Source organism: Anser anser, assembly GCF_964211835.1.
Source record: "Anser anser genome assembly, chromosome: 9".
Taxonomy (NCBI): domain Eukaryota; kingdom Metazoa; phylum Chordata; class Aves; order Anseriformes; family Anatidae; genus Anser; species Anser anser.
The window spans coordinates 13,697,443-13,713,199 of record NC_139729.1 but is presented as its reverse complement, the minus strand read 5'-3'; the positions used below and the strand labels follow the sequence as shown (position 1 = coordinate 13,713,199).

The window sequence follows — 15,757 nt, the reverse complement described above, 5'->3', positions numbered from 1 at the left end:
AGTTTTGCCTTCGATTTCACCGTTGCCTGACCATGGACAATGACTAAATGTTTCAATTTAGAGAAAAGATAAACGAGTGAGCTGAGAGTATTTCATGGTAATTTAACGATCAATGCAAAAGGTATCTGGAGTCATATTAGAAAGGAAACTAGCAGTTTGGGGACTAAGAAAGATATGCAACCTAAGCAGCAATGGAAACATACAGAGCCAGCAGAGTCTGTTGATCACAAGAGAGGAACAACAGGGAAAAAAACACAACAGAATGACAGTGAAAGCGCTCCCTGCTAGTGCCTTTCACTAGATCTAATTTCATTAGTGCCACCATAGGAAAAGAAATTCTCCGGTTTCAGCTTTCCTGTACTCAAACAAGGATTCCAATTAACTCCACTCACCAGAAGTTTAGCTTGTTCGGGCAGTGAAATTTGTTCCCTCTTTCCATCTGGATACCTTAGCATCAGCTGTGCCTTTGGTCCTAGCATAAAGGAAGTTACTACAAGTTAACAAACAACAAGGCAGCTGAATTGAGCTCTTCTGTAGATTTTAGGTGGCACACTGCATAGGATAGTAGGGTTAGGGACTGGAGACAAATACAAAGCTTTTAGCACACGAGGTTTCAGTCTGTGAAGACATACTTGTACTGCATGTGTTTAAAATATACGCATCAAACTCAGGACTCTTGAAAGAGCTCACAGTACTGACCAAAACCAGTCAGTGTTTCCAGAGAAAAGCATACCGTGCTACCTCTGCCTGTGAGACCACCTCACAGTGCTGCATCTCAGCTCAGAACCGCAAGGAGGAACAGAGACTCCTGCGACTTGTTTGTATTAGCCTAAGTTGCACCGCTAAAACCCAGTCCGGACCCTCAAGGCAGCCAAGCTGAGCACAAGGTGGGGCTGCTGTTATTTCATTTCTCTCCACCACACCGGTAGAAGCCCTGTCATATGCATCGGCATTACACCAATGCGAATTTCACTCGCAGACAAGGTCTCAAACTAAGAAACTCGAGCTCAGGGACTAACATGACTGCAGCATCACTGCATCAAAGTGCTGCTGCCGGCAACGTGAACCGCCCAAACGTCTAGTGCCAAGGAGGGAATAAGACAGAAGAAAAGGTTTAGCTTTTCAAAACGAGGGCTGAAACTATGCTCATCAGAGTGTAAAGCCTTTCAGAAAAGAAAGCATAACACAGGTCACTATAAAAAAAAAACACCAACGATGAGGCCTCTTACCATTCACATCTAGGCCCTGCAACGTACTTTCAGGCTTGTCAGCTGACTCCTCCAGTATCCCTGCATCAATGCAGGGCAGTACTCTGTGATTTGATGTTGTTCCAGGCTCAGTCCTTGCAGGGGGCTCAGGCTGAGGCCTTCGGCTCTCCTCTTTTTTATACCCCAAGTCCTTGTGCGGAGACTTCCTCAACTTGGCAGGATTCTCCGATTCCTCCTCCTCCTCAGATCCACAGACAGAAATAAACTCTTCGCTTCCAGAAAAAAGCTCTGACTCAGATTCCTCATCTGATCGACTCTCCTGCTTGGCCTGTGAGGAATCGAAATGTGTCTCCTGTAACGAGGCTCTGATAGCAGCTTCCAACTGGCTGTCCTCACTGGCATCAATGAGACTCTCCTGTTGAATACAGACACAACATAAGGACGTTATAATGGTTTTAGATATGTACTGAAAATCAAGAGGATATTAAAGTGTTCCAAAGGAAAGCTACTAAAACTGTCATGAACAAACAGCATGGAAAGCTAGTCATCCTGTGACTACTTAATGATTCCTCCTTGGAGTTTCATATGGAGTAGTAAATCTTCCTTCCACACACACACAATTCTGTGACTGTTAAATCCAAAACAAACGCTGAAAGTGCAAACTGTAACAAAAACAGTAACCGAGGGAGAAGGGCAGAAGTCCATGGTGCACCACTGCTTTCGTTTTTGCATACTCTTCCACTAATTCATGAAGTCTGTTTATAGTACAGAATTGCAAATCAGTACAGCTGGATACAGACATACTACATTTTCTTCCAGGTTTCTGCAGTCCTCATACTTACTGAACGAGAGCATTTTTGGGGAGGGCTGGTAGAATGCCCATCCAGCTGTCCATGCTCACTCAAGAACCCAGTCACTTGGTCCAAGAAAGAAGTCACGTCCAGCTGGTGCCACTCCACTAGCTTCTGGCCTAGGGAACATAAGTCATCATAAAATGTATTTTCAGCAACATCGACAGTATCATTTCACTACTGTGCAAGCACTATGCAAGAATCCACATTTGTGGAACTGCAGCTGCCTACAAGGCCACCACCTGATAATGACAAAACTTCCTCTCTTCACCCCCTTCAAAAGGTTCCACTCACGTACAGACATAAATACAATCTGTATTTAGTTCTGCTAAGGGAATGTGTGCAGAATGGTGTATTAGGCATCAAAATTAAAAAACACAAAACACTAATTTTATGAAGAAGCATTTGTACATTCACGTCTGCTTTGATTCTACACCTTGGCAAGCAGCATTTATTTCCATGAGTAAAGTGCCGAGAACTTCAGTTTCAACAACAAAAAAATTGTTTTGAGGTGGTTTAAGTCAAACAACAAGAGAAGTCAGCTCTAATGAAAGAAACTATTCCTTCAGTCCTGAGAAGCATGAGACCAAACCATTAACACAGTAGCCTTCTACAATGATAGAAAAGGCAAGGGTTCTGTCACTCAAATGGAAAAGTTCTAATTTCAAAAGAGCTCGAGGTAAATTATTTCTAAGACAGTTTATTCATCACAAGATTTCATGCAGCTTTTAAAAGGCCACTTCAAAAAAACCTCACCAAAAACTAATTTAAGAATTTTACCAGCAGGTGGTACTATTTTCAATTTTTAAGCAAAGCATTTGATAAACTATACCAAGTACCATTATCAAACATAGAATTTCACAAAGCCTTGGGAGTTTTGTTCCTTTAGTTCTTCCAGAAGTTGTCTCACTTCTTCGGGGACAAGATGATCTCTTGGAGGACAAATAAGAGAACTGAGATGCTTTACTTGCAACGTAATACATACTGCCAAAGACGGTATTCTAGCCTACAACTGTATACATAAACTGCAGGTAACTGTCACTTGTCTTACCTGTCCTGGGATCCAGGATGGAGACATAAGGGAAGTCTGCTAATTTATAGAACTGTATGTACCTCTGTCCCTCCTCACTGTCATGGTACACCTACAAAATACCACATTGGAAGCTAGTTACTGAGGGGAGAGGGAACAAAAACTCCATCTTGAAAATGTACCAAGTTTTTCTCTATTTTACAGCGTATGCTACAAGTGGTATGCACATGTCTCAGCAACTTCTACAAGCTGAATATGCACCTCTAATGGTGTGTGTATTAGAGTTTAAGCGATAACATTTTGAGTCCACACATGAAAGGTTGTGTATGCACTAGAACACACATCCATAACTACAAAGATTGCCTCTTCCACAGTTCTGCAAGAGAACCGCAGCAGTACCATTTTATTCAACGAAGTCTGTTTTCACTGTCCTATGTATCAGGACATCGAATTACCAGTGTGGCTCCATTAAGTTTCCCACCTGCCAAAAAATGAAATGTTCCCGGATTATGTTCTTCACGGCCTCGTTGCTCCAGACATCACGGTTGAGACACTGGCACGCAAAATCTTGCACATTCTGAATGTTTATCATGAGCCATTTGTTCTGCATCTGACCACACTCCTTGGCCTGTAAGCAGAGAGAAAAGCTTCATTAGCTAAAACCAAAGAGCTAGATATAAACAATGCCAGCAATGATCACTGATGGCTTCTAACAGTGTCAGATTTTTCACCAAAACCCCTTCACAGTGAGAAAGATGGACAGAGCTAGTGCAAAGGCATCCACAAAACAGAAAGCAGGGCTGAAAGACCTGCTCAAATGAGATTGGTTGAATTACAGAATCACATCAATGAACAGAGCTGCTGGATTTCAACAAGCCAAGCACAGAGTGGGAAAAGCAGCTTTAGGACTGGGGTGGGGGAGAGGTGGAGGGAAAGACACTGAATTAAGTATTTGTTCAGGGAAGAGTGTAGTCAATCACACCAATCTAACAACAGAGAAAAGACCTGTTCACTCTAGAGATAAACCTGTGGAACATCTTCTATTTAAACAGATAGCATAATTGACAGAGGAGTTGCATAAATGCAACAGGACCACCTCTCTCTGTGTTTTGTTTTTTTTTTTTCTCTCCAAGTTTTGAGTTACTCTATTACTGTACAACTGCCAAATTAGACATCCTTTTCTGACACTCGTTATCCAGACTGCAAGTTGGGAGGAAGACGGGAAGGCGCAGGAAGAAATCTTACTGGTTTGAGTCACAAAGCTGGCATAGTCTGACTGCTTGGTTGCAAGTTAATGGTAGGAGTTTGATCAAGAATGTAATTCTGATCGCTGAATTGTCATACCTGTTGAAAAAAAGAGGGCTATATCAACAGAAGGAATGCTCTTACCACCTGGAGAGACTGGAACTAGCATATGAGCTTCCCTTCCTTTTTAAAAATATGCATTTATTTCTAAGTGCATTCACCATCCTGCTGGTAATGCACTTAACAGCAAAGCCAAGGAATTAGAATGTTACAGAAGATTTTGCTGTTTTGGGCAGCAGTTTGTTCCCCAAACCAAAGCATTTACATTTAAGGTGATTTTTAACCAGTGCACCTTCGAATAGTCAGTCTATCCGATGCATGATAGACACGCGAACCCCATCCACTTAGCTCAATGAAGTTCAGGCCTCAACACTCCTCTTAAACCTGTAAATATTAAACTATAAGCTTGCTCGTTGTTCAAGTCTACAAAATATACTCTGCATGGCCAAGTGACCTGCAGAGCCAAATAGTATTTTATTCAAAGAAAAAAAAAGCTACAGAAGAAAAAATGAATGCAGAAGTGTGGAATATTCCTCCTGTTGTCACAGGGGACCTCACACCAACTAGGTATCGCTAACATTACCAAGTGAGAATCCTGTATTTGTTCACCAGAAGGGAGAAACAAGGCAGGTGGCACCTAAGTAACTGCTAAGGGTTTTAATTATACTTGTGATGCCTTTATTTTAAAGATTTATTTTGAGCTAGCCGTGGGATTTGAGGACTGACTCCAGGCAATCAGTTTAAGATGAGGCCTAGAGGTACTGCCCAGGATTAAAAGGGAACATATGTCAGTATGTAAGGTCAGTTAATCACACTGCCTTAGTCCCGTGTTCTAACGTAACCCTTATGGCACTGAAAGAACAAACTCAAAAATACGTAACTAGCATAGCTGGAAAGTTTATCACACTCTTCTACACTTACTTTGTATACTTTTTAACATTATTAAAAACCTGACTCTACCTCTCCTCCATCCAGCCACTGCACGCAGAAGGGTACAAGCAGGAAATTCCACATGACATTTTTGCAAAGGGAAGTTTTCACCTGGAGAGCAGGTCCAGCTCTTGAAACTACTTTTAACTTCCTTGTAAAAACAACAGGCTTCGCTTTGAACAGTTCAGAGGACACAGTTAAACTGCTACCATCTCACACACACATACACCCATGCTCTTACACAGCCATTGCTTTTTTGGAGGTAGAGGGGGAGCGTGGAAGGGAGAAATAGTGTGGGTTTAGAGATTACATTTGTGGACCATTTCGATGAATGACCAAAATAACAACGCAGGGCTCAAGAGCTGGCTTGCATAGCCTGAAAATTGCCTGATGGCTTTAGGTCTGCTGTTTCCTACATCCGTTCCCTCCTCTCACTTCTCCTCCTTAGAGGTACGAGTGCCTGGCACTTAACAAACAGCACCCAAAGGGTAAGTACAGAGCAACTCCTCGCTGCAAGCGTTCCCACTCAAGCCTTCAGCAATCAGGAACTTCCAAAGACAGATGCTTGTTAGATACAACAGGACAGGCCCCCAAAAGACCCATGTCCCCTAAATTCACCTTTCCTCTTTCTACCCATCCATATTTTTTTATCACTACAACAACTTACGGCAACAAACCAGCCATCACAGATCTGGCTAGACGATGTGGGAAACGAGCCTTGTTTTACAATCGCTACTGCCTCTCCCTGGAAACTCTTGCTCTTGTACTACTGAAAAAATCATGGTTTATCATTTGTTTGACATTTCTGAACCATGTATGGTTCATAACTTCTGTGCTGGCTCTTTCTCATCCCTTTTCTGAAATGCACTACTCCCTTCAGTCAGCAGAGAGGAACGAGGAAGTGGAGCCAGCATCTTGTGACCTTCCAGACATCTCCTAGTCAAGCGTGATTCAGTTTGGAAGATACCAGGTGACACAAAGTCAGATCAAGAGATGTGTCTAACAAGAAACATCCTGTTTATGTTAGGCTTACACCTCTTGCCTGGGCCAGCACGGAAGGACAGGGTGCTTTTCATCCTCCTTTCACCAACCAGCCATTCCTTAGCCCATGGTGCATCTGCAGGCTACACTTACACAGAAGGACAGCCTAGAAGCACTTTATGCAATAATTGCACCATTTGAGTACAAAACTAGGTTAGCTTCCAAACTATTACTGCTTGCTTCACACAAAGACAAAAGTCAACATCAGCTGTAAAGCAGGGAGCAGCTAGAGATATTTAACTTGTAGACTGAGGAAACTTCATACAGATAGGCTTGTAACCCTGCAACGTCACAGCTGCTTCACAGGAACACCAAAATCCTGATGAGTATGAAGTAGAGAACTGCACACGCTAGCACTGTCTGCTCCCAGAACAAGAAACGCAAACTAAGCCAATTCGGTGCGTACCCCCCCCCCATAAATTAAACCATAGCTTACACCACGTGCATGAAGAAATAAACACCTACAATTCTGGAGAGCAATCTGTGACCTCAGAACAAAACCAAGCTGCTCATTAGAAAGCAAGTTTGGTGCGTTGCTCTAGCAATTTATACCTAGCAAACTCTACGTTAAAGAGATAGCAAGTGTGAAGCTTCATATGAAGCTCAATACTAGAGTCGGGAAATAAAAGCTAAAAATCCCTCGTGCAAGCTTAACTGATCCTTAACAGCTTCATTGTACAACCACGCAACAGTCCGCAAATACAGACTTTTGCTGGCACTGTTTTGAAGGTTTCTCTGAAATTCTCTAGCGGGGGAAAAAGGGCAGTTCAGGTTAACACCTTGCTGGCACATCAGTCGTTTGCCTCTGGTTTATTCAGCCCTATTCCACCATGGGCCATCAGGTAACTGACATCCACTGCCTCATCCACCGCGTTCAAAAGGGCTGCAGGATTAAAATAAAGTCTTTTACAGATTTTCCATATCAAATCTTTTTTTTCCCTCTCTTTTACACTGTAATTAAGTTAGTCACACACAGCTTTACAAGTGTAACGATCGTAGTTACTATGTGAAGCACACTGCTCCTTGATGGAGCTCAAGTTAAAAAAAATCAATGCTTGTGTAACACTTGAAAATTTCTCTGATGAAATTTAATTCACATCTATTCTTAAAGGCTGGTATTGGAGAGTTAAAATGAGATGGCAACTTTTTGCAACTTACTGTTAATAAAGGTTTTTTTGTGTGTTTGAAGGAAAACTAATTTTCTCGGGCAAAACCAAGGATAAATGAATCTACCTACTACGAAAACCAAAAGTTAGAGTACCTAAACAGGAGCAACAAAAGATGGACAACAGAGCTGCATGAAAAGCTTACTAAGACCAGACGCCGCCACTATTGCTAAGTTTGAATAAAGGCATAAATACAGATGGCACACTGTAGGCAGGCTGTTCGTGCACACCCCTCCAGAGCTTAGAGCACATCACACACCGGTAATACAAAATAAAAACCACAGATTAATACTAAAATATAAGAGCATCAAAACAACTGAATTGTCTTTGGTACTTTGGAATAGGATAAATATATATAAACTACATAATAGAGATGTTATCTAAGTGTACAGAGAAGGAAGAAGCCAACAGCAGCTTGTCAGAGGTGAATTTTGAGAAAGATTCTGGTCATTGGATTCACAGGAGGCCCCACATTGTCCCAGGCTGAAGCAGTACAGCAGTGCACAGTCATAAAAGGTAACATGAAAAGGGTAATGGTCAACAAATCGAGAAGCTAAGATTTTTCTTGCAAGAAAACTGAGGAGCATCAGTTTGAAATGAAAGGTAACAAATGGGACAAGGAACTGGACAAGAACACAAAAAGATGAATACCAATACCATGAAGTGTATGTGTCTTTAAATTTGAGTTACTACAAAGAACAGGACGAGGTGTGTACATACAAACCCTGTGTTGTTTTTTCTTTTTAATTTACACAATGGAATAAGAGCACACAGACTTTACAACAATCAAACCTTTTGATCAGCTGCATCTTCCTCTGAAATTAATTTTGACAGTGGTGCATGCCACAGTCAACATCGCTAAAGTCTTGATGTGTTCTCAGCAAGACATGAGGAGAGACTTGCACACATCTTAGATTCCACAGCAGAGATTACAGGGCGCTTGCTGACTGCGTATACACTCTAGTATGGAGCAGCACTGGCTGTTTAATGTGAATTCCCTTTCTCAGTCCCTCAACCCACGTTTGCTTGGCTCACAAACAGCTCTGAACCACAGGCCTGGTCAGGATAATCAGCTGGAGGACAAAAGACAACCTTGTTTTGAAGTAAACCCTGAAACACATATCATGAGGCAGCGATGCCTCAGCACCAGCTACTTGAGCCTGCTCGTCTGCTTCCATTGCACCAAATGACTTGCTGAGGTAGACACGGCTATCCTCTGTCAGCATCCTTTCAAACCTGGAATTCTGCCGTAAGATTAAATATACGGAGGGCACTGTCAGGACACAAGAACTGGTGACAAGCCAACTGACCTTTGGTGATTCGGGAAGCACAAAAAGAGAGATGAGGCCAACAGGATGGGGAGCTGGAGCCTCAGTGAAGGCAGCACGTCTCTAAAAGTTCTGCAGCAGCATTTGGGCATGGCATTAGAAACAAATGTAAGAGTGTAAATAATATTTTGTTCAGCTCATAGTCAGATCTCCAGCACCACTTGCAGTGTCTGCGCTGCCCCATTTGGTCATTAGTTTGCATTCTCATGAAATCATCTCTAACACTCAGCTACTTAAAGATGACCAGGCGGAAGTTCAGTAGTAACTGTGACTTTCAAACAATATCTGGAAGTTAGGAACTCAGAAAATAAAAAGATATACCGCTTTGCATAGTCTCTAATCACTAACTGGGGCACTGATCCCTATAGTAGCAAATTCTGACTAGACCCACAAGAAACGCCACAAGCAGAAAAGGTGACACCTGAGATCACTGAAATCCTACAGTCCCCTTAGCTTTCCCCTTCTTACAGGGACAATCTCTGGGACAGTTTTTCCATCATGACCAAAGGCAGAAGATGATCACTGTAATTTCATATACAAACACGACTTCTCCTGAAGATAAAGTTGCGTCTTCATGACAATGCCACACCCAGATACATTTATGAACACTCAGGTATCAGAAATCACTCAGCCATGTTAGCAAAACTGCATGAGCTTCTTAGCTGGGCTGGGCTGCAAACTATATTGCCCCTTGCAAAGCACTTGTTCACCTATCAAAAGCCATCTTATTTCAGCTATTTCTGTTTCATGCTGTACAAAGACGCTTCAAGGGATGCAGTTCTTCCATTTTTACCAGCCTCATTTGTGCACAGAAGTCTTTCACTGAGCGCCATTTGCCATGCTGGCATTTAAACAACAAAAAATGCGGTCTACAACCATTAGTTAAATCCTTCAGAAGTCACCAACATTTCCATAAGCACTGTATCAAATATTCATCACTATGTGGTCCTTTGCAACTTTCTCATCAGCCTACATACACGCCAACAGCCTAACACAGGGCTTTCACACTGTACACAGCCATCACATATGGAACTTCACCAGAAGTTCAAAACTTACCGTTTCGAAGCTGCCTTTGTGCATCAGATCAATGGGAGGCCTGAAGAGGTCTGCTAGAGTAGTGAGTTTCTTATCTACTGCCCCTCCATTTCGTAGCTCCTGTTCTTGTCGAACTGCACAGCCCCAAGAGGAAACAAAGCTGAATTAGACAAAATACTCACATGATGGATTTATTATTGACTCTACACCCATACACAAAACTTTGGCACCTAAGTCACAAGGTTGGTCCACACTGAGTAACATTAGCTGTTACTTATGGCAAGAACCCCACTTGTCCCAGCTCCCTCAAGCAGTGGGAATTTATTTAAATACATCTTAAGAAATGTAAGTATCAGTGGAAGTGGTCACGTGCCAATATTTGAAAACAAAAAAAAGGCCACGACTTGTCCCCCATGATGCTTTTAAATAGAGAAAACTGAGCTACATTGCAAGATCATAGCTTTACTCAAGAGTATTTCTATTTCAATGTTTATAACACCTGACGGTAAAACAATCCCACAGAAAGATTCAGTTTATGCGGACAGATCACAGCAACTGCTCACCTATATGCATTATATGCAGTGATATAATGCAGTTTATGGAACCAAGCCAGTTGAAATGAGGAATAACAATCTCATAACCCCAAAGCCTTCCATTTGTGAAAGGAGTTGCCAAGGGGCCATACCATACAAGCCACTTTTGAGCAGAGACTGGATCCCTCCAGGGATAAAAGTATCCCTGTGGAGCAGGCCTGGAAGCCAGGAAATAACGTGGACTTCCGTGGCTAAAACAACTTCTTCAGAGATAACCGGGACAGTGATATTAACCCATAAACTTTTACCATGAAGCATCGTAAACTTGCATCACAAACCTTCACAAAAGTTTACATATCACACACCTCTAAATGTTTTTGCTATAAGAGAGCGGAGATGATGAGAAAAAAGTTAAGGGCATGAAGGTGCTGTAGATTCTGTGTTTTTATTTACATAGCTGCCAATTACTTTAGTACCTGACTAGTTATTACTGCTGGAAACCCCTGACCAGAGCTGTCAGGGGAAAGCCAGCAACTACAAATAGTTATTTTCAGCATCCAATAGCATCTAGTAACTCAGGAACCTGGTCCTTGGTTACAGCTCTTGAGCACTCCCACAGCGTTAGCAGTAACAACTGGGTAACAGCCCTAACTCACAGCTGCGAAATACCTGGTGTCAGCTGCTGCCAAAGAAGCCTGTTCTGTGAAACTTAAAGGCTTAAATAACAGCCAATGCTTTGTCATTTGGAGATTCTGCATATGAACGGATAGACAGTGGTAAACAGCAATTAAATTCACACGAACCTTATGTGTGGCCAAGGAAGAAGCCTCAGGGCTACTCAAATAACATAACAATTTAAGATTGCCCCCAGAAATAAAGTAACAACCTTAACTGCACCCAAAGGACGTGGAAAAGAACTGTCAGCAAATGGTACTGCCACAACAAGGAACAGCCTAATAATAATATTTTTTGCAAAATAACTTTTGCTACACAGTAAGCAATTAAAAAACATTCAGTGACTGAAAACTATCATAGCCCATGCTGGCAATTAATTTACAATCATACTTAGAAAAAAAACAAAGAAAAGGAGAACCTCTAAGTTACTGATCTGCAGACACTTACTGGTTTCTGTCTGAAAATCCCGAAAGCCATCGAATATTGAGCGCGCAGGTCTGCGTCTTTTAGGAGCTTAAAAGAAAAGAGTATTTAAATAATTATTCCAAAGGTATTCTATCAAAAGCATTACTTATTAGTACCCTCCATCACATGTTGAACAACAAAACAGGAATTCAAAGTATGACTGATGTGGGAGTAAAATCATTAGGAAAGGCTGGAGGAGGACGCAGACAAGTCATTTATGAGACCCATTCATTCCTATCACATCCTCTGTCCAGCAAACCTTACCACAGAAGGAAAATGGATCAACAGTACACAAAAATTGAAAGTTCGCCCCTGCAGAAGAATACCTTCCTTATTAAGAAACGCATTTGTTTCTTCCACAAATCATTTCTACTCCTTTTTAATCTCTTATCCAGATCCCATCTTTGTCTGCATTGGCAATAGCCAAGCTCTTCCACTGGATCCAGTGTCACTGCCTGCAAGGAAACCTTCAGCTGGGCACAGACAGCGGGCCAGGCTGGTAACTGAAGTACTGCCTTACAGCTCCACTGAAGTCCTATGATACACTAAAAGCACTGCAGTTGGGATGCAAAACGAAACTGCCTGCCAAGACTTATTTTAACTACTTGCCCGCTTTACTCTTATTTGAAAGCAAAATAGCTTTAAGATAGAACTTTCAAAGCATAATTGTTAGAAGACATGAAATATGAAATGAATTAAAGAGAGCAAGATAAATACAACATATACCCACCAGAAATGTGTAATGGGAAAAATCCATTTACATTGAGGAAGCATGAAATACATACAGGTCACAAAGCAAGTACCTCCAAACCTTGTTTTTAGAGATCTTTATGGTTTTGCACCCGTAGACGAGAGGTGCTGCATGCACTGTCACCCTGCGCCGCACTAAGGGCACGGAGAATGACACGCAGTTCTTATTTCTTGCATTCTTCTTGTACAGTGTATCAAGCAAATAGCAAGAGCATTTTGCACAGCATATGAGGAAATTGAAAGTAACCCTGAATGAGGAGCGTGCCTGTGAATAGCGCCTGTCCAACTCCAGTATGTAACATTGCTCTCTCTCCTAAAAGCTTACCGCAAGCACAGCCTGGTACAGCCAGCTGCAGAGCCATTTAAACTGTTGTTTCAAACAGCAACTGAAGGATCGTTTCAGCAAAGCAACATTTGCCTCTCCAGGCTTAGCTACAAGCCCAGTGCAGCTGAGCTGTTGGACTTTTCTGATTTATTTTGCAGTGCAAGAGCGATTCAGAGTATCTGGCAGAGCAAACGGACACGGGCTTTTCAATCAGAAGAAAACTAAAACATGACCTCAATATGAGGCTGTTAAAACCACAAACTGGAATATTTCCTGCTTGAGATTAGAGCTGAAAGGACCAATAGAAGTAGCTTTCCACTGTCAGCTGGGCCGCCGGGCTGCTTCGTGCTATAAACAAAAGTGGCATTAATGAGAATATTAGCACTGGGGGATGAGACAGAGCCAGGAAGCTACCACTGATCCCCAGATTGCCTCGGTAGGGCAGTCAGGGACAGCATGTCTGCAGTCAGTGTGTGACAGGTGGGTAGAAAAGGATCAGGCAAGAGGGTTGGCAGATCATACTCCTGCACTTTGTGGTTTTGTGAACCCACAGGCATCTCTAGACCTTTGTCAAAGACTCTGCTGGGTCACAAAGAAAGCAAGAGGAACAAGCTGGTGCACTGCCTTCAAAGAGCCCTCAGCAGGTCATCTTCTGCAACCACCTCTCAGCTTGTGCATCCTGGCAAAAGATGTCTCTGATGTTGAAAACAGGATCAACAGAAAACCAGTTCCGCAGTAAACCTCAGATTTGATCTCATGGCTCTCTCTAGCACAGGAACTAAACAACCGAAAACAAATTTCCTATGGGTACAGGATCACATTAAAGACGAGCACTCGCATGTCCTTCCTTGTTAAAAAAGGCAAGACTCTTAATCCAGCTGACGTGTTAAAAGCCATAGACAGCCTGGTCAACACAAAAAGGACAGAGCCTCACAAGGGAAGTACGTAACAAAAACAGAGGGAACTTTAGATCTCTGTACAGAGGTGGACACTATACATAACGAAAGGATAATGCACCCAGTAATCTAGTCCTGCTAGTGAAGAATTCAGAGCATCAGCGTATTAGCTAAGTACTAACCAGTGTTTTAGATAAGTACACAACAGAAAACAGTATTTCCATTACCTCTTTGCTTACAGCAAAATATGTTTCAAAAGCAGAACAGCTTCAGAAAACAAGAAAACTATCTGTGTGATACAGTTTAAAGAGCAAATTAAATTCTTTTAAAGGAGAAATGGATAGCATGATGAGTAACGAAACAATTCAACCCCTTCCTCATGGATCTCCGTGAGAAGCATCCATTTGTCCTCTCCATTTTCACCTGTCAGTCAAATCCCCAGCTTGGACACTTTTGCAGCAGTGTTGCACAGTTCTGAACCCCCAAGAACACAGATGTGCACTCATCATTGCTAATTGGCTGTTACCTCACAAAGTCACATGAAACAGGAGCTAGAAAATTGGTACCGCTGGGAACGTAGCATCTCCGATGGGCAAGGTTTTAAACAACACTGGTGTATTTCCAAGTATGCAACCATTTTACATGGCTGCACGGTTGCAGCAAGAGAAAAACAAGAATAAAATTATGTACACTGCTTTCTTTATATTCACCAAGTTCTGCTCTTTTCTTGCCATGTAAGCTCATCTCAAGGTATTTTAAGAAAACAAAAAAGAAAATAAGAACACAAGCCTACCTCCAAACAAGGGCTCAGGTTCTACTAAAATTTCCTGTTTTTGAGGAATTGGAGCTCGTACTTCATCCCTATCAAAGAGGAAAGAAAAGTGAGAGATAATAACGTTCCAAGTACTATGTAAATTATACCCTGTTGCGCTCCAAAGGCTCCTGCAACTTGGATCAGCTAAGGATGCTGCTGTATCATTGCACAGAATCAGAGATTTGGGGCCAAAAGGGACCTCAGAGACCATCTATTCCCACTCAAGGCACTGAAGCAGGACTTAGTACACTACGCATTAAGATCTGGCATGGATCACCTTTCTACATCTTGACGTAAGATTATACTAATCCTTGGGTGACTTGATCCCAGACTTTGTCAATCTACTATTCAAACATTTTTTCTTCTTTAGTAATTTCCTTAGAACTTGGAAAAGTTTATTAAAAATTAGCAAAGGCTAATTAATCCACTTGCCACCCTCCTATCATGTTTATCTACATAGAGGGGAAAAAAAAGATTATTGGTTACTACAAACTTTCTCCTGCTGGAAGACTTTTTGCCTCCACTTTAAACTCACGGCCCTTTCTTTTTCCAGAGGAAGGAAAACAAGATGGTCAAAATTGTCATTTCCCTCCATACAATTCGGAAGCAGTTATTTGCTTTCATAGCTGGGCTCCTTCGCGTAACAGCTTAGCTATGCTTACAGAGACTGCTAGGTAATCTGAAATTATGTCTGGGAGAAGAAATAAAATCACAAGGGCTACAAAAAGTATAATTTACCCAGTACAGTCACCTAGCCCATGCATCTACTCAAAGGAGCGCATGGGCTCACTCAAAGAAATCCGCTGCTACAACCTGCCTATGAACTACTCCTGAAGCACCCTCTTCCCTGGACTCTCCAAAGTCTTAAGCGTGCAGTTTGTGGCTCTTGGCCATGCAGGTTTCAAAAAGTAACTCGTAATGTCAGCAAGATGCACTAACCTTGCTATTAACCTCCACATCTTTGATTGCTGTTGTGAAGCTAGTTATTCTCCATTTTGCATTGCATATTTATTTTTCTCTCTTCCTAGAAGTAACACTAAGCTGACCAGCACCTGGAGGGTGTCAAGTATAAAAAAGAAAGTATTCCAATAAAAACTCGAATCGTAAGTCACTGATGTGCCAGAATTTGTCTAGAAATTAAGAACTCTAACACCTACAGACACAGACTTTTAACTTCATTGCCTGTCACAGGTTCAAGCAGGGAGGCACTTAAAGGTTAATGCTCAAACAGTTGTTTAAATTTATACATGTGCTTCAGAAGTATAAGCGACAAAAATTTTCTTTAAAAGTCAGTTGCCTTCTCCTTGAAGTGGAAGACTTTCAGAAAGACAGAAGCATGGCTAGGTTTAATTTAGACCTTTTAACAAATGTGACTGATACTAATTAGCTTCCACTCAAAATAGTC

The 15,757-nt window shown here is 41.9% G+C and overlaps 1 protein-coding gene across 5 annotated transcripts in view; it reads right to left on the bottom strand.

Annotated features, from left to right (window-relative positions):
- The window catches only part of UBXN7 (UBX domain protein 7), a 30,668-nt gene that overhangs the window by 11,023 nt on the left and 3,888 nt on the right, over window positions 1-15,757 (bottom strand). For 2 of the 5 annotated variants that reach the window (XM_083848586.1, XM_083848587.1), the window contains exons 3-10: window positions 14,332-14,399; window positions 11,550-11,615; window positions 9,916-10,028; window positions 3,571-3,717; window positions 3,111-3,201; window positions 2,051-2,178; window positions 1,230-1,623; window positions 393-472 (exon numbers count right to left, since the gene is read on the bottom strand). In XM_083848586.1, coding sequence (XP_083704712.1) covers window positions 393-472; window positions 1,230-1,623; window positions 2,051-2,178; window positions 3,111-3,201; window positions 3,571-3,717; window positions 9,916-10,028; window positions 11,550-11,615; window positions 14,332-14,399 — 1,087 coding nt within the window. Of the gene's footprint in view, window positions 1-392; window positions 473-1,229; window positions 1,624-2,050; window positions 2,179-3,110; window positions 3,202-3,570; window positions 3,718-9,915; window positions 10,039-11,549; window positions 11,616-14,331; window positions 14,400-15,291; window positions 15,405-15,757 lie in introns of all 5 variants that reach the window. The other 3 variants (XM_083848590.1, XM_083848588.1, XM_083848589.1) reach the window with 3 other exon arrangements.